The 18,239-nt window shown below is 37.6% G+C and overlaps 1 protein-coding gene across 1 annotated transcript in view; it reads right to left on the bottom strand.

Moving 5' to 3' along the window:
• The window catches only part of vps37a (VPS37A subunit of ESCRT-I), a 52,162-nt gene that overhangs the window by 17,705 nt on the left and 16,218 nt on the right, over positions 1-18,239 (bottom strand). The window contains exons 3-4 of the mRNA XM_039750930.1: positions 4,992-5,109; positions 2,144-2,244 (exon numbers count right to left, since the gene is read on the bottom strand). Of these exons, the coding sequence (XP_039606864.1) occupies positions 2,144-2,244; positions 4,992-5,109 (219 nt within the window). The remainder of the gene's footprint in view (positions 1-2,143; positions 2,245-4,991; positions 5,110-18,239) is intronic.

The raw sequence follows: 18,239 nt of genomic DNA, 5'->3' as shown, positions 1-18,239 counted from the left end.
TTTCCTCTGTAAACCAGTGTCCACACTTGTTACCCATTCCCACTGCAACTCCTATACCCAGAGTTTAACTTCTGTTCCACAGCAGAAATCCCTCCTACCTAAGGTGTCGCTGGCAACATAGGGCTGGATGAACCTTCAGCTCCAAGGGTTAATCAACTGCTCGACAGTGGAAGTCCCTGTAATACAGTTGGGCTAGGCTATCACATTGAGGCCAGTCTCACTAAAGGACAGAAAGGTGCACAAGCAGGAAGCACCATACATAAAATAAATACATTTGTCTTCTACAATGCTAGGGTTGACTGATCACCATCTGTCAGCAGATGTTATTTGAATTTCACAAAAGATAATCGTCGTGTGAGACCATAATAACTACACAACCACAGTATAAAGCTATTCATCATAAGGTGAGTGAAATGAAGAGAAAGACAGAGAGAGAGAAAAAAAAAAAGATCTATACAAAGAACACCTATGCTCCGAGTATAACTTCTGCTCCACAGCAGAAATTCATATTACACCGGGTGTCACCAGCAGTAATAGACTGGATAAGCCTTCTGTTCCAGGGGTCAATCAAATACTCTACCTTAGCAGTGGAAGTTGCTCTGTAATGCAGTTGGGCTTGGCTACCACATTAAGCCCAGCCTCACTAAAGGACAGAGAGATATGCAAGCAGTAAACAACACACAGTAGAGTCTCGCTTATCTGACATTCTGTATCATTCAACGTCCCACAGCAAAAAAAAAAACAAAAAACGCATCAATCGGCAACAAGAACTGCAAGTTGTGAGCGTAGTCTATTTTTTGTTACTCCCAACTCTACCGCAGATAATTTCAGTGGAACCTCTTTTTGCGAGCATAATTCGTTCCGGAAACGTGCTCGCAGTCCAAAGCACTCATACAGTATATTTTTCCCATAAGAAATACTGGAAACTCAGAGGATTCGTTCCACAATCCAAAACTATTCATATAAAATGATTAATACAAAATATAAAGTAAAAATACATAAAACAAATTAATTGGCACTTTACCTTTGAAAAGAATCATGGCTGGTGCGAGTGAGTATCTAAACTCTTGTGGGATTCCACCCAACGGGACGACAAGCAAAGGAGCATCCCAGAGCAATTGCAGTTTCCCAGCGCTGTAGCAGTTTGCCATAAAAGCAAGTCCGAAAAGATCGTGGACATGCTATAAGCACCTGCCGTCGATGGGTGATATAAGGAACAAGAAAAATTATAAATGCGCAGGGCACAGTATTACTTGGCCACGACCCTGACTGACTGCTGTGTCTGTGTATAGTTAGTGGCAGATCCTGCTACAATAAATAACCGCGCTGTTGCTAAAGTACTGAGACTCAGCTTAGTGTTTTCGGGTGCAAGACGGGGACTCGCAAGTAACAGCACGCATGTCACAGCACAAACACACACACACAGTCACAATGCTGTAGTAAACAGTATACGCTTGTACGGATGTTGACTATATGAGTGACGGAGTTAAGGCTCTAGAAACTGCAATTAAATACATTGAGCAACAAGAAGAAGCTACAGGAATTGACATAATGATGCTGTAAAAATGGAGAGACTTGATAGTGAAGAAACGGCACTTGTCAGGAAAGCAGACTACAATCAAAACTTTTAGTTAAATCATCACAGGACTGAACTTTTTAAGTACAGTACATACTGTATTTAACTTCAAACAATTCTGTAACTAAGTTAATTTTTTTCTGTTTTGTTGTAAAACATGATTATTAGGTTCGTAAAGTGTAAAATTATAACAGTTTGACGTTTAATAGGCTTTTTCTTAACACCTCCCATTATCCAACATTTTTGCTTATCTGACGTTCTGCAGGCCCGTTTATGTCGGATAAGTGAGACTCTACTGTATATAAAACAAACACATTTGTCTTGGCCATATTATAAAGCTAATCATCATAAGACATGAAAAATGAAGAGAAAGTGACAGAGGAAAAGAAAAAAAATCATCCGGATAAAGAAATAGAAAGCACCTTTAACATGCACCAACTCTCTGTGGGCTCTGAAAAAAATCACGATAAAGCACTGTCTTTATCAACAACCACCACCACTACCACCTCCACCACCGCTGCCGCAAACATTTAATGGCATTTATTTCAGCAGAAATGTCATACTTACAAAGGTAAACCAGGAGATGCATTTGCCAGAACTGGGGGGTTCTTCCAAAACTCATCCAGAATACTTTGTATTATTTTGCCCAAATCTGAGTGCATTGAGAACTAAAGAAATAGAAAATATGAAACGTGTTAATAATTTTGATTATATTTCACTTCACAAAAATGAAGAGTAAAAAAAGAAAGTCAATATATGAAAGGAAGAGTACAGTTTTTCTATTAAATGCTTTGGATGGGAGCTGAGAAGTCCTAAGCACATCTACGACACATTTACTTGCGAATTGGGGTTAGGTACTACAATTCTTTTAACAAAATATGTTATAATCAGAGAAAAGAAAAAGCAGTATAAATTACCAAACAACTTAATTCCAGCTTATGATTTGGTCTGATCTTTAAATATGGAGTTTTATTGAAAACTGCACACATTTAAATGTTACATAAAACACTGCATAATTAGGGTACTAAGCAGAAATTCTAGGTAAATTTAGTACTAATTGCAACAGCATCAATAAATTATTTTCTCTCCATTTTGAATAAATCTCATCATGGTATTTTGTGTGGTTTTTTTTAGTTAATAATTAAAAGTGATTTATAGACTATAAAATCATCTGTCAGTTATCTACTTTGCTTCCTATACGGTGTATAAAGTTTACTCTTAATTCTATGGCACTTAAAATACATTTCCACAGAACTGCATAATGTGCACAACTGCACTGTCATATGTAAAGCAATTGCTGATTATTTCACTGTTAGCAGAGAAGAAACAAATACATGCGTATTAAGTCTTTGCTCCTGTTCAATGGTTGATGTGTATATTAGAAAAAATGATACATGAGAATTTAGCCTGACACAATTTTTGTGGAAATAAATTTGGACAAAAAGATTAAAAAAGTTAAACGCCAGGCATAAAGGAAGGGAAAGAAGAAGAATTTTAAAGAAGACAAAAGATCACTCTTGTCTGGGGCTGCTGCTCACGATGCTAAGCTTGCCCAACTGCTTACTTTTTTCTGAGTAGGCACTGAGAAAGTGTGCTGAGAGATATTAAAGGGAAATGGTGACATATCAATATTCCAGCTTTTCAAGTTAACTGAAAGATTCCTGCGTATCGAGCGCTAAAGGGGTCATGAGACCCCCAAAAACCACTATCCTGTGCAAACAAATATATTATCCATATCATTCATTACTCCCAGAACTAAGAAAATATTCAGTCAGAGACAAGTGCATCCATCTCACTAATTTACCAGACAAATTATTATAGAAGGTATATGGAAAAATGTGGTATATACTGTAGTGTATTCACAATCAGAAACAGTGTTTTACTTTCAAGAGTTCTATGCATTTTGTGATAATAAACAATTTGTTTGACGTTTCACTTTAGTGGGGGGCCGGTAACTATGTTTTAACCTTCATGCCCTTTACAAACTATATCACTCCTGAGGAAAAGTATCACATTTCCCTAGTCTCACAATCAACCTGTAACCTGTAGTAAAATCAGCTTGAGAAAACAAATATCTTCTTATGGTTACCTGTGCCTTCACCACAACTTTGTTTTCCTAACTTTAATTCTAATATGTCTAATGTTATGTTTGAGGACTTAGTTTTCTGAAAAGTAGCTTGGAATTTCCACAACTAAAAAAAAACATTTTATTGCGTTACATCACAGAAGTATTGCCTGTTGCTCCTATTATCATCATGCATGCACTTAATATAAATATTAAGCACACACATTACTGCAATCAAATGTTAAGAACTGAACAAATGTTATAGGTATACATTTAGTTTTAACTACTTTCAAGTTTAATAAGTTTAGTGCAGATGTTTCAATATAGGCAGAGTGTTGGCAAAGAGTTAGCATTACTCCCTGTCCGTGCTGGGGTCTGTATACAGTTTCCATATTCTTCAAATGCATTTCTGGATTGATTCGCATTAGTGAATTTTCTTAACTGGGTAACATTACCTGTTTAACAATAAACGCTGGAAATGTGCCAGTAATGCCTGTTAAGCAAGAAAATTGTTAGTCCTTCATATGCTGTTAAATGAATAACATCTGTGCCCTTTTTTCATCTCCCCAAAGCCCCCACATATTTGAGGTATGAACATTGGCCACTGTGCCACCAGAACACATGCTTTCAAATAACCGGATTAAAACTAAACAAATACTTTACTTACAGACTCCTGTCATTGGATTGGACACAACAAATTCTTTTCTAACTTGATGTTTGATTGTGACCTGCAAAGGACTAGCGTACCATCTAACAAGTTTGCTTTTTGCCTTATACCGGGTGCTGCTGCAATAACCACCATCTTCTTCCCATGACCCCAAACTGTACAGATTAAATTTACTCCTCAGAACATGCAGAATTAAATGTATGCAAATTACTCCCATTTAGTTCTTGTCATATGATTGCACGTTACGCATATGCTTCTCACTAGCTGATGGCTGAAATACATGCACGTGCAATACTATTACTGACCCCAAAGGCAATCTTTGTGAAATTATGCAACTTTTATTTTTAATTTATTTTGAATGTAGGTAATAAGTTTCCATATTAAATTCCAACAAAGGCATATAAAATGTTTGGGAGGTATGATTATGTTAATTTGTTCTCCTAAGAGCTTGGGTATACCAAGGTCAGTTTCTAAGGCCTTGATGATATTTTTATACAGTATATTAAAAAAAACTGACAACTTTTTTTGGATACAGTCATCATAGTGTTTTTTTCCCCATAAAGCATGCTAAGTATGAAATTATCCAGAAGCACTGCAACATATGCTCAGTAATGAACTTGGACTATTTAAGAAGCGGGGTGCTGAACTAAAATAAAAAGAAGATTAACACCACCATCACTTACATTGTTTATAAGAGGGCTGATCACCATAGATCCACCGCAGCTATCTATCAAGTGATGCCTTACTGGAGGGAATACACTAACAGAAGGTTTATCTTGAGGAAACTGTGGAGGGAGTAAGCTTTAGGGAAAAGAAAAAAAAACAAAACACAACTGGTAATTATAATTACCAAACTCTTTAAAATCATAACTACATACCAAATAATTCATCTATGCAAATATTAAACAATACACTTTAGAATGTACAAAAGCAGAAATGGCAATATTTGTTAATATATTCCATGCCTCAGGGCTCAACATTAACAGTTGCCAGACTGTTATTGGCAACTGCAAACCATTTCTTGGTCTTTGATTGAATTAATGGCAGCCACTTTAGTGATGCAGACGTTTTTTTTTGGAAGTCGATTAGAACTAGCTAGTTTTTGCTCATTATACATAATCAGCAGATTGGCACACAGTTTGCCAAATGCTATTTGATTTTTTGAAAAATGCAAGATGCATAAATGCATATGACACTTGTTTTACCTGCATTAAAGAAAGCCAGCAAGTGATATATAAAAAAAAGTGTAACAGCTGGCCACTACGCAATGGTGTGAGAACCAATTGTGCAAGTAACTACAATGATAAAAGTCTCCTTTAGGTATGCAGTAATGTCCCTGTCTTGTAATTGGGGCAACATGAGTATGAATGCAGCTGGAAGATGAACAAGAGGGGCTGAAAAATCGCACAGAAAATTGAATTGAAGTGCATTAAACCACTTTTATACCTTGACTGGAGTAAACTCCGAAGGAAGCAACAAGATGGCTGAAAATATATAACAGCAGCATCATAATTAAGTCACTAAAATTCAAGCTACAACATGGGTGTCAAACTTGAAATGTTTTTAAACGTCCTACTTCATCAATATTCAAAACACGTTACATAAGGCCCATGATGACTACTAGTCTTCTCAAAAACCACATTTAAAGTGTGTTTCATATATAGATTTTATATGTATACTAGCAAAATACCCGCGCTTTGCAGCGGAGAAGTAGTGTGTTAAAGAAGTAATGAAAAAGAAAAGGAAACATTTTAAAAATAACGTAACATCTACAAATATACACACACATACATACATATATATATATATATATACACACATATACATACATATATACATATACACATATACATATACATATACACATACACAGATATATATACATACACATATACATAGATATATATACATACACATATACATATATAGATATACATATACATATATATATATATATATACATATACATATATATACATATACACATATATACACATATATACATATACATATATATCTATACTAATAAAAGTCAAAGCCCTCACTCACTCACTCACACACTCACTCACTCACTCATCACTAATTCTCCAACTTCCCGTGTAGGTAGAAGGCTGAAATTTGGCAGGCTTATTCCTTACAGCTTACTTACAAAAGTTGGGCAGGTTTCATTTCGAAATTCTACGCATAAGGGTCATAACTGGAAGCTATTTTTCTCCATATAATGTAATGGAGTTGAGTTGGAGATGGCGTAGGGGGCGGAGTTTCGTGTGACATCATCATGCCTCCTACGTAAGTACGTAGAGAACAAGGAAGAACTCCAAACAGCGATGAGCACAAAACGCCATTTCACAATTGAGAAGGCAGAAAAACATTATGAAGCAAATGATGCATACAAGCATATTCATAAGTACAGCTACTGCGGAAACAAAGCACGGCGTGAACCGTAAGTTTATATTAAATTAAGTTCATAGACAGGCCCATATAAGGCTATCCATCAGCGGCAATCCAATACAAACACTGCCGGTAAATATTCACGGGTGAAGGACTGTGCTTATGCAGAGGAAGATGAGATGGTCAGGGTGGTGTTTGGCACAAACTCATTGAAACTGCGAGAGAAAGTTTTAAGTGCGGGTCTTAGCTGACATTACGAGATGGCACCAGCACAGCTGGGAACCTTCGATGCAAGAACACCAAGCGGCTCACGTGAACTGACGCAGTGCACAGACAAAAAGCAACAGTTCCAAAGAGTGCTGAACAAAAACCAAATTACACAATTGAGAAGGCAGCAAAAAAATATGAAGCGTCTGATACATACAATCATATTCATAAGTGCAGCTACTGCGGAAACAAAGCACACAGTGGAAAAAGTGAATGTCCTGCTAAAGGAAGACAGTGTAAAAAAAAAAACCCATGCATGCAGTTTGTCACATCTCAGATAAAGAGGAAGACGAGCTGTTTATTGATGCAGTAAGGAACTAATCGATGAATGAAACCTCTTATCTTTACAGCGATTGACAAACACGGAATGTAACTTGAACACAACACATACAAATACGACCCTGATTGAAACAAATAATGATAATCAAATCCTTGATGACAGCAACATTCAATAACACTCACAAAACAATTACTGTATATTGACAATCATGTTACGTTATTTTTAAAATGTTCCCTTTTCTTTTTCATAACTTCTACTTCTCCACTGCGATACGCGGGTATATATATATAAATGTATATATATACCCGATCTACAATACATACTCACATAGACAAGCCACACGCTGTGGCTAATTGTAGAGTCTTAAGCCTCTAACGCGACATTCGAGGTTCGATTCCGAGAGGGATGTACTGACTATGTGCAGCGCTACCGATTCATTTTACCTTCGATCTCCTTGGTTTGGGGCGTATGAAAAATATTAGGTTAAGCAGAATCATGTTACGTTATTTTTAAAATTTTCCCTTTCTTAGCACAAGCACAGCTGAGAAGCTTCGATGCATGTACTCCATAAGCGTTAAAAATAACGCATTTAATCACACTTTCAATTCCAAGCAAACGGGAACTTTTGTCAATGCATGATTTCCTGGTACATCCATTACACTGATGCACACATCACAGCTACAAAAATGTTAGAGTCGGAATAAAGCGCGTTCCTACGACTGATCATTTCGACTTCCCGAGCGAAGCCTTGATAAAAGCATGGTTTTGTGCACACTGAAAAGCAAGCAAAATTAGATGCATTACAGAAAGCGGACTTTGTGGCTCTTACTGGGGATCATTGGACTTCCGTGACCGTTAGTAATTCTAAATACATCTAATTACAAAATGTTCAATGATCACACTGTTTTAGCCTAATGTACAAAATAATTTTGGCTAATGTTACTCAGAGTTTAAAGAGTAAGCTGGTCAAATTACCTTTTATGTTTCTGACTTATTTTTTTAAGAAGAAAAACTGCACTTTATGTTGAAATTTTGGTTATTATTATTTAAAGACAATACTATTCTGAAAATGTACTTAAAGTACTTAAACTACCACTTTATTTTTAAGTCTGCCCAATTTTAACCAGGGATGATATTTTTGTTTCTGTTTTGAATTCAAATGCAGTTTAAAGCCTTTTTTCAGAAATTAAAACAGCTTCAGTTTACAATATTCATGTCCATGTCTATTATTTGATTCTGTAAGCCCACTAAAACCCTTTTAAATTAAAAAAAAACATTTGCGATTTGGGGCAAATTTACGTGTCGATTACATACGATTAATCAAGATTAATTCTTACACAGCCTCTAATTAATTGGATTAATTTTTTTAATCGAGTCCCACCCCTAATATATATATATATGTAGATATATATGTAGATTTGTATATATATATATATATGTGTATATACAGTATATATGTATGTGTATATACAGTATATATATATATGTGTGTGTGTATATATATATATGTATATATATATATATATAAATAAAACTGTGTATATATGTTTATGTGTCTGTGTGTGTATATATATATATATATGCCAGCAACACTCATGACAATGACAAAACAATTACATTGTCAATCATGTTACGTTATTATTAAAATGTTTCCTTTTCTTTTTACTTCTCCGCTGCCAATCTTAGGTATTTTGATATATATATATATATATATATATATATATATATATATATATATATATATATATATATATATATAGATATTATATATATATACACACACACACATATATATATATATATATATATATAAATAGATAGATATGACAACAACACTCATATCAATGACAAAACAATTACATTAACAATCATCTTACGTTATTTTTAAAATGTTTGCTTTTCTTTTTCATAACTTCTTTAACACACTACTTCTCCGCTGCGAAGCGCGGGTATTCTGCTAGTATATATATATATTTATATGGTGTTCCACAAGGCTCTATCCTGGGTCCGCTGCTCTTCTCAATCTATATGCTTCCGTTAGGTCAGATTATCTCAGGTCAGATTATCTCAGGTTACAACATGAGCTACCACAGTTATGCTGATCAATCAATCAATCAACATTTATTTATATAGCACATATTCATACAAAAAATGTAGCTCAAAGTGCTTTACAAAATGAATAGAAAAATAGAAGACACAATAAAAATAAACATAAGTCAACATTAATTAACATAGAATAAGAGTAAGGTCCGATGGCCAGGGTGGACAGAAAAACAAAAAACTCCAAAAGCTGGAGAAAAAATAAAATCTGTAGGGGTTCCAGACCAAGAGACCGCCCAGTCCCCTCTGGGCATTCTACCTAACATAAATCATCATATTTTCATGGAAGGACCTGATGATGATGGTCACGTAGACTTCTGGCTTTCAGTCCATCATTGTTGGAGCATCATGATGCTTTGAGTAGGTGGTGGTGGCGCAGGCCGCCACCACAAAGAAACCGGAAAAAGAAACAGAAGAGAGTAGGGGTCAGTGCACGGATTTTAGAGCCACCATGAATAGTTATTATGAAGAATTGAACATACAGAGTATCAGGATTATGTTAAAGTGAAGTTATAAAAGGCCATGTTAAAGTAATGTGTTTTCAGCAGTGTTTTAAATTGCTCCACTGTATTTGCCTGGCGAATTCCTATCGGCAGGCTATTCCAGATTTTAGGTGCATAGCAGCAGAAGGCCGCCTCACCACTTCTTTTAAGTTTAGCTTTTGGAATTATAAGGAGACACTCATTTGAAGATCTAAGGTTACGATTTGGAATATAACGTGTCAGGCATTCCGATATATAAGATGGAGCGAGATTATTTAAGGCTTTATAAACCATAAGCAGTATTTTAAAGTCAATCCTGAATGACACAGGCAACCAGTGTAGTGACATCAAAACTGGAGAAATGTGTTCGGATTTTCTTTTCCCAGTTAGGATTCTAGCAGCTGCATTCTGCACTCGTTGCAAATGATTTATGTCTTTTTTGGGTAGTCCTGAGAGGAGTGCGTTACAGTAATCTAGTCTACTGAAAACAAAAGCGTGAATTAATTTCTCAGCATCTTTCAATGATATAAGAGGTCTAACTTTAGCTATGTTTCTTAAATGAAAAATGCTGTCCTAGTGGTCTGATGAATATGCGATTTAAAATTCAGATTACAGTCAACGGTTACCCCTAAATTTTTACTTCCGTCTTAACTTTTAATCCTAGTGCATTAAGTTTATTTCTGATAACCTCGCTGAATCCATTATTGCCAATTACCAAAATTTCAGTTTTCTCTTTATTTAGTTTGAGAAAATTACTATTCATCCATTCAGAAATACCAGTAAGACATTGTGTTAGTGTATCGAAAGAGTCGGAGTCATCAGGTGCTATAGATAAGTACAGCTGTGTGTCATCAGCATAGCTGTGGTAGCTCACATTGTAACCTGAGATAATCTGACCTAACGGAAGCATATAGATTGAGAATAACAGCGGACCCAGGATAGAGCCTTGTGGAACACCATATCGGATATCATGTGTCTTTGAGATTTGATTACCACAACTCACAAAGAATTTTCTCCCTGCCAGGTAGGATTCAAACCAATTTAAGACACTGCCAGAGAGGCCCACCCATTGACTAAGGCGATTTCTAAGAATATTATGATCAATGGTGTCAAATGCAGCACTCAGATCTAAGAGGATGAGAACAGATAAATGGCCTCTGTCTGCATTTACCAAGTCATTTACTACTTTAACAAGTGCAGTTTCTGTACTGTGATTTGTTCTGAAGCCTGACTGAAAAGTATCAAGAATAGCATGTTTATTTAGGTGGTCATTTAACTGCATAATGACTGCCTTCTCTAAATTTTACTTAAGAAGGGCAGGTTAGAAATGGGTCTAAAATTTTCAAAGGCAGAGGGGTCAAGATTATGTTTCTTAAGAAGGGGTTTAACTACAGCAGTCTTAAGACAGTCTGGAAAGACCCCGTATCTAATGACAATTTACTATGTCCAGAATATTGTCAATTAGAACGCCTGATATTTCTTTGAAAAACCTGGTTGGTATTGGGTCAAGGACGAGGTGGAGGATTTCAGTTGAGAGATTATACTATGTAATTCAGGTAAATCTATCCTGGTGAAAGCATTTAATTTGTTTATAACGGAGTACCGGGCTTTGGAGGTTCTGTGATGACACACAGCTGTACTTATTAATAGCACCTGATGACTCCGACTCTTTCGATACACTAACACAATGTCTTACTGGTATTTCTGAATGGATAAATAGTAATTTTCTCAAGCTAAATAAGGAGAAAACTGAAATTTTAGTAATTGGCAATAATGGATTCAATGAGGTTATCAGAAATAAACTTGATGCATTAGGTTTAAAAGTTAAGACGGAAGTAAAAAACTTAGGGGTAACTGTTGACTGTAACCTGAATTTTAAATCGCATATTTATCAGACCACTAGGACAGCATTTTTTCACCTAAGAAACATAGCAAAATTTAGACCTCTTGTATCATTGAAAGATGCTGAGAAATTAATTTACGCTTTTGTTTTCAGTCGCTTAGATTACTGTAACGCACTCCTCTCAGGACTACCCAAAAAAGACATAAACCATTTGCAACGAGTGCAGAATGCAGCTGCTAGAATCCTAACTAGGAAAAGAAAATCCAAACACATTTCTCCAGTTTTGATGTCACTACACTGGTTACCTGTGTCTTTTAGAATTGACTTTAAAATTCTGCTTATGGTTTATAAAGCCTTAAATAATCTCGCTCTATCTTATATATTAATGTCTGACACCCTATATTCCAAATTGTAACCTTAGATCCTCAAATGAGTGTCTCCTTACAATTCCAAAAGCTAAACTTAAAAGAAGTGGTGAGGCAGACTTCTGCTGTTATGCACCTAAAATCTGGAATAGCCTGCCAATAGGAATTCGCCAGGCTAATGCAATGGAGCATTTTAAAACACTGCTGAAAACGCATTACTTTAACATGGCCTTCTCATAACTTCACTTTAACTTAATACTGATACTCTGTATGTTCAATTCATCATAGTAACTATTCATGGCGACTCTAAAATCCGTACTGAACCCTGCTCTCTCTTCTGTTTCTTTTTCTGTTTTTTTTTTTAATGTTTTGCATTTAGATGGTACTGTAAGGTTGAAGTGCTTCGGTGGTATGCAAACTCCTTTTTGCACAGTTTGCACAAAACCACACTTTTATCAAGGCTTCCGTCGGGTAGTCTTTTGAAATGAAATGTGCCTCCAATCAGTCTTAACAATGCGCTTTCTTCCGACTCTTCTATTTTTGTAGCTCTGATGTGTGCATCAATGTAAACGGTGTACCAGGAAATCATGTATTGACAAAAATTCCCCTTTGCTTGAAATGCAAAGTGTGGTTAAAGGTGTTATTGTTTTAACACGTTATTTTTTTTTCAAATTAATCACAATTAACGCGTTAAATTCCCACCCCTAATATATATGTACTAATACGGTGTTTGACCCCCTTTCGCCTTCAGAACTTCCTTAATTCTACGTGGCATTGATTCAACAAGGTGCTGAAAGCATTCTTTAGAAATGTTGGCCCATATTGATAGGATAGCATCTTGCAGTTGATGGAGATTTGTGGGATGCACATCCAGGGCACGAAGCTCCCTTTCCACCACATCCCAAAGATGCTCTATTGGGTTGAGATCTGGTGACTGTGGGGGGCATTTTAGTACAGTGAACTCATTGTCATGTTCAAGAAACCAATTTGAAATGATTCGAGCTTTGTGACATGGTGCATTATCCTGCTGGAAGTAGCCATCAGAGGATGGGTACATGGTGGTCATGAAGGGATGGACATGGTCAGAAACAATGCTCAGGTAGCCTGTGGCATTTAAACGATGCCCAAATGGCATTAAGGGGCCTAAAGTGTGCCAAGAAAACATCCCCCATACCATTACACCACTACCACCACCAGCCTGCACAGTGGTAACAAGGCATGATGGATCCATGTTCTCATTCTGTTTACGCCAAATTCTGACTCCAGTCTTCAACTGTCCAATTTTGGTGAGCTTGTGCAAATTGTAGCCTCTTTTTCCTATTTGTAGTGGAGATGAGTGGTACCCGATGGGGACTTCTGCTGTTGTAGCACATCCGCCTCAAGGTTGTGAGTGTTGTGGCTTCACAAATGCTTTGCTGCATACCTCGGTTGTAACGAGTGGTTATTTCAGTCAAAGTTGCTCTTCTATCAGCTTGAATCAGTCTGCCCATTCTCCTCTGACCTCTAGCATCAACATGGCATTTTAGCCCACAGGACTGACGATACTGGATGTTTTTCCCTTTTCACACCATTCTTTGTAAACCCTAGAAATGGTTGTGCGTGAAAATCCCAGTAACTGAGCAGATTGTGAAATACTCAGACCGGCCCGTCTGGCACCAACAACCATGCCATGCTCAAAATTGCTTAAATCACCTTTCTTTCCCATTCTGACATTCAGTTTGGAGTTCAGGAGACTGTCTTGACCAGGACCACACCCCTAAATGCATTGAGGCAACTGCCATGTGATTGGTTGATTAGATAATTGCATTAATGAGAAATTGAGCAGGTGTTCCTAATAATCCTTTAGGTGAGTGTAATATATATATATATATATATATATATATATACACACACACATACACACACACATATATATATATATACACACCAATGTAATAGTTTTGTCACTGTTATGAGTGTTGCTGTTATCAAGGAATTGATTATCATTATTTCTTTCAATCAGGTTTGTATTTGGAGGATGTGTTCTGTTCAAGTTATATTCCATGTTTGTCAACCGTTGTAAAGATAACAGGTTTCATTCACCGAAGTGTTCACTACCCAAATCGGTACTCGTGAATCTAAGATGTTTAACAGGCATTCCTGGTATTAACTTGTGGATTTGCCTGCGAATATTTAGTGGCAGAGTGTCTATGAACTTAATTTAACCTTTCCCAGTCCTGCAAATGCCAGTGGCAGCCTGTCTATGAACTTAATTTAAACTTAAGGTTTACACCGTGCTTTGTTTCCGAAGTAGCTGCACTCATGAATATGCTTGCATGCGTCACTCACTTCTTTTGCTGCCTTCTCAATTGTGTAATGTGTTTTTTGAGCAGGTTTCATTCATCGAAGTGATCACTCGTACTGCGTTCACAGTCAAATCACATGAGCTGCTCTGTTGTGTGATCTTGCGATGTCCACGGCTTTATTTAATGTTAGCTAAGACCTGGCACTTAAAAGTTTCTCGCTACAGCAATTTTAACTCCGTTACAAAGTGATCCAAAAAATCTCGTTTATACCTCATGTCTTCTCATTAAACTTGTATCTCGCGAATATCTTATTCGTCGTAGGCATGACAAACGGCAGCGGGAGCGTGTCTATAAACTTAATTTAAACTTACGGTTTACACCGTGCTTTGTTTCCGCAGTAGCTGCACTTATTAATATGCTTGAATGCGTCACTCACTTCATATTCTTTTGCTGCCTTCTCAATTGTGTATTGCGTTTTTTTTGTTCAGCGCTCTTTGGAGCTCTTCCTTGTTCTCTACGTACTGACGTGGGAGGCGTGATTATGAGGGACGCAACTCCACCTCACACGGTGACCGAGCTGCCAGCTATGGCCGTATATATGGTCGAAAGTAGGTTTCAGTTATGACCGTTACGCGTAGAATTATGAATGAATTTGGGACTTTCATTAGTTGTCAGTTATAATCATCAAAATTAAAAGAAATAAACATTTGAAATACATCAGTCTGTGTGTAATGAATGAATCTAATATAAAAGTTTCACTTTTTGAATGGAATTACTGAAATAAATCAACTTTGTCATGAAATTCTAATTTTATGACAGGCACCTGCATGTATGTATATATGTTAAATATAACGTATTTATTTCCCAAAAATTAGCATTAGAAAATCAGGTGCGCGTCATAAACGAGGAAACTTCTGCTTGGGCTTGGTCGCGCACTCACACTCTCTCTCGCTCGCTCGCTGGCCTGCCCGCTCGCGCTCTCTCTCTCGCCCGCTTACCCACTCGCACTCTCTCTCGCTCGCTTACCCACTCGCACTCTCTCGCGCCGCTACCCACTCGCACAATCTCTCTCGCTACTCCACTCGCACTCTCTCGCTTGCTCGCGCACTTGCACAACAGTGCTGTCTCTCTCTAAACGCTTCCTATACAATCACAATGCGCATCATACATGGGGCAAAACTTTTTTCGCAATTTTCTTTGTAAAATTTAGGGTGCACGTCTTACACGAGGGTGCGTGGTACATGAATAAATACGGAATTAGCGGGATCGGTCATATGAACACCACTCATATATTTCCACACAATTTTCTTCTTTGTTTCGATTGTGATCGCTTTCTTTACCTTCGTTACCTTCTCTTCTTTCCTTAGCAATTATGCGTCTTGCTTGCCATGGTCTTAGTGAATTATATATATATATATATATATATATATATAGATAAATCACTGCAGTGACCGAAATTACGTCCACGAACACATGTATCTGGACTCCGACTGGCGCTTACGAACGCTCTCGGCTGTTTGTTTACAATCGCACAAGCAGATACACGTGACCGCATTTGGGTTGTAACGCAAGATGTTGGTCGTAAATCAAAACAGAAATTTTGGTCGTAAATCAAGTTGTTCGTATATCAGGCCGGACGTATGTCAAGGGTCAACTGTATATTTTATATATATAGTATATGTATGTATATGTATATATACAGTATATAGTGGAGGACTGCCGGCTTTTCATGTCGGTCCTCACCCCCAGGCCGCCAGGAGGAGCTCTCCCGATAGCTGGATAGTGCCCCGAGGTCCAGCAGGGCCTCATGGACTTTGTAGTATTTATACACAGCCCTGCTGGATATCTTGGGGGCCACCAGGAGTTGCTGTGGGGGGGCTTATGGGCTCTTTTGTGCCGTATGACCCAGGAGTACGTCATGGTCATGTGACAGAAAGGAACGACGTGCTCCCGGGTTGAAAAAAGGACTGTTTGCCCTGACCCGGAAGGAAAAAGGAACTGTGGACTGTTGGGACAGGAACACCTCCGGGTCAAGGGCTAAAAAAGGACGATGCCTCAGTCCAGACACTGAGCTGAGCTGGGAGGTAGGAGGGCGAAGTGTCTGGGCGAGGAGGAGAGAAAATTGTACTGTTGTTATTTGTGGTTTATGAGTGTGGAGTGGAGGGTGCTTGGTGCACTATATAGTAATAAAAAGAATAGTTATTATACTGTCACCTGATGTTCAGAATGGTACCTTGAGGGTGTTAGAGGTGGACCACGCCTCTATCTGCTACAATATATATATATATATATATATATATATATATATATATATATATATATATATATATATATATATATATATATATATATATATATATATATATATATATCAAAATACCTGCGCCAAGAGGAGAAGTAGTGTGTTAAAGAAGTTATGAAAAAGAAAAGGAAACATTTTAAAAATAACGTAACATGATTGTCAATGTAATTGTTTTGTGACTGTTATAAGTGTTGCTGTCATTATCATTATTTCTTTCAATCAGGTTCGCATTTGCATGTCCTCTCTCACCACATCCATAAACCTTCTTCACTTAGGCCTTCCTCTTTTCCTCTTCTCCGGCAGCTCTATTCTTAGCATCCTTCTCCCAATATACCCAGCATCTCTTCTCTGCACACGTCCAAACCAATGCAATCTCGCCTCTCTGACTTCTCCCAACCGTCCAACTTCAGCTGACCCTCTAATGCACTCATTTCTAATCCTGTTCTTCCTCGCCAAGCCCAATGCAAATCTTAGCATCTTTAACTCTGCCTCCTCCAGCTCTGTCTCCGGCTTTCTGATCAGTGCCACCGTCTCTGAATCATATAACATAGCTGGTCTCACTACCATCCTGTAGACCTTCCCCTTCACTCTTGCGGATACCCGTTTGTCACAAATTACTTCTGACATTCTTCTCCACCCATTCCACCTTGCCTGCACTCTCTTTTTCACCTCTCTTCCACAAATCCCATTACTCTGTACTGTTAATTAGGCAATCCATTCCCGGGAATTCGGGAATCCAGCATGTCATTCCAGGGCTCCCGGGGATGACACAGTACACGGGCATCTCACATGTGAGCAGTTTTAGAATGACCGACACTTATGTTTCATAAAAATACTGCAATATGTTGACACCAATAAAAGACTAACCTTATCTACATGCAGTTCATGCTGTTATACAAGTACACGTATCTAGTTCAGGGGTACCCAATGCGTTGATCGCAAAGGTAGTGAGGGTAGATTGCGTTGCAATCAAAATGTTAGTCTATCATATATCCTCCCTATAGCATTTGCCACTTGATTGACATACAGGGCGGCCAGTCTGAGATCTCTTTTCTTCTAACACACTGGTCATCCCGCACGCACAATCAAACACACGTGCTACTGCACAACTCCAGCTGTGATCTAGTTGGCCTTCCAATTTATATCGACTAAAGAAGGGATTTAAAAAAAAATTGTTTGTGGAGGGTATGAGCTGGATGTGGAATTGGAAGATGATTTTTTTTTCTCACAATGTCACAGTCGAAGTGCGTTTGTCTGATCTGTCAATCTATCATTGCTATTCCAAAGAAGGAAAATGTGGAAAGGCACTTTTGAACTGTTCATAAAAACTACAAAACCAATTTCCTGCCAAAAAGCAATCCTAGAAAGAGAAAGGAGAGGAAACTAAAATCGCAGTTAATCGGACAGCCGTCATTTTTCAGCATTTGGGGAGCATCCAAAACCTTGCGTCAGAGCTGGAGATGCAATGGAAGGCGTGTGCCTAAACTTGACAGCATACGCTACACAGAGCAGATTGAAAATTGTCTGTCAGACTTTACTTGAGCCAATCGCTAAATTTAAGTGCTATCTATTTAGGGAAGATGTTGATGGTGATTCACTCGCATCAGAAATTGCAA

The sequence above is a fragment of the Polypterus senegalus genome, chromosome 4, assembly GCF_016835505.1.
Source record: "Polypterus senegalus isolate Bchr_013 chromosome 4, ASM1683550v1, whole genome shotgun sequence".
In the NCBI taxonomy this organism is placed as follows: domain Eukaryota; kingdom Metazoa; phylum Chordata; class Cladistia; order Polypteriformes; family Polypteridae; genus Polypterus; species Polypterus senegalus.
The sequence above is the reverse complement of the archived record's forward strand: the minus strand, read 5'-3'. Positions and strand labels throughout refer to the sequence as shown.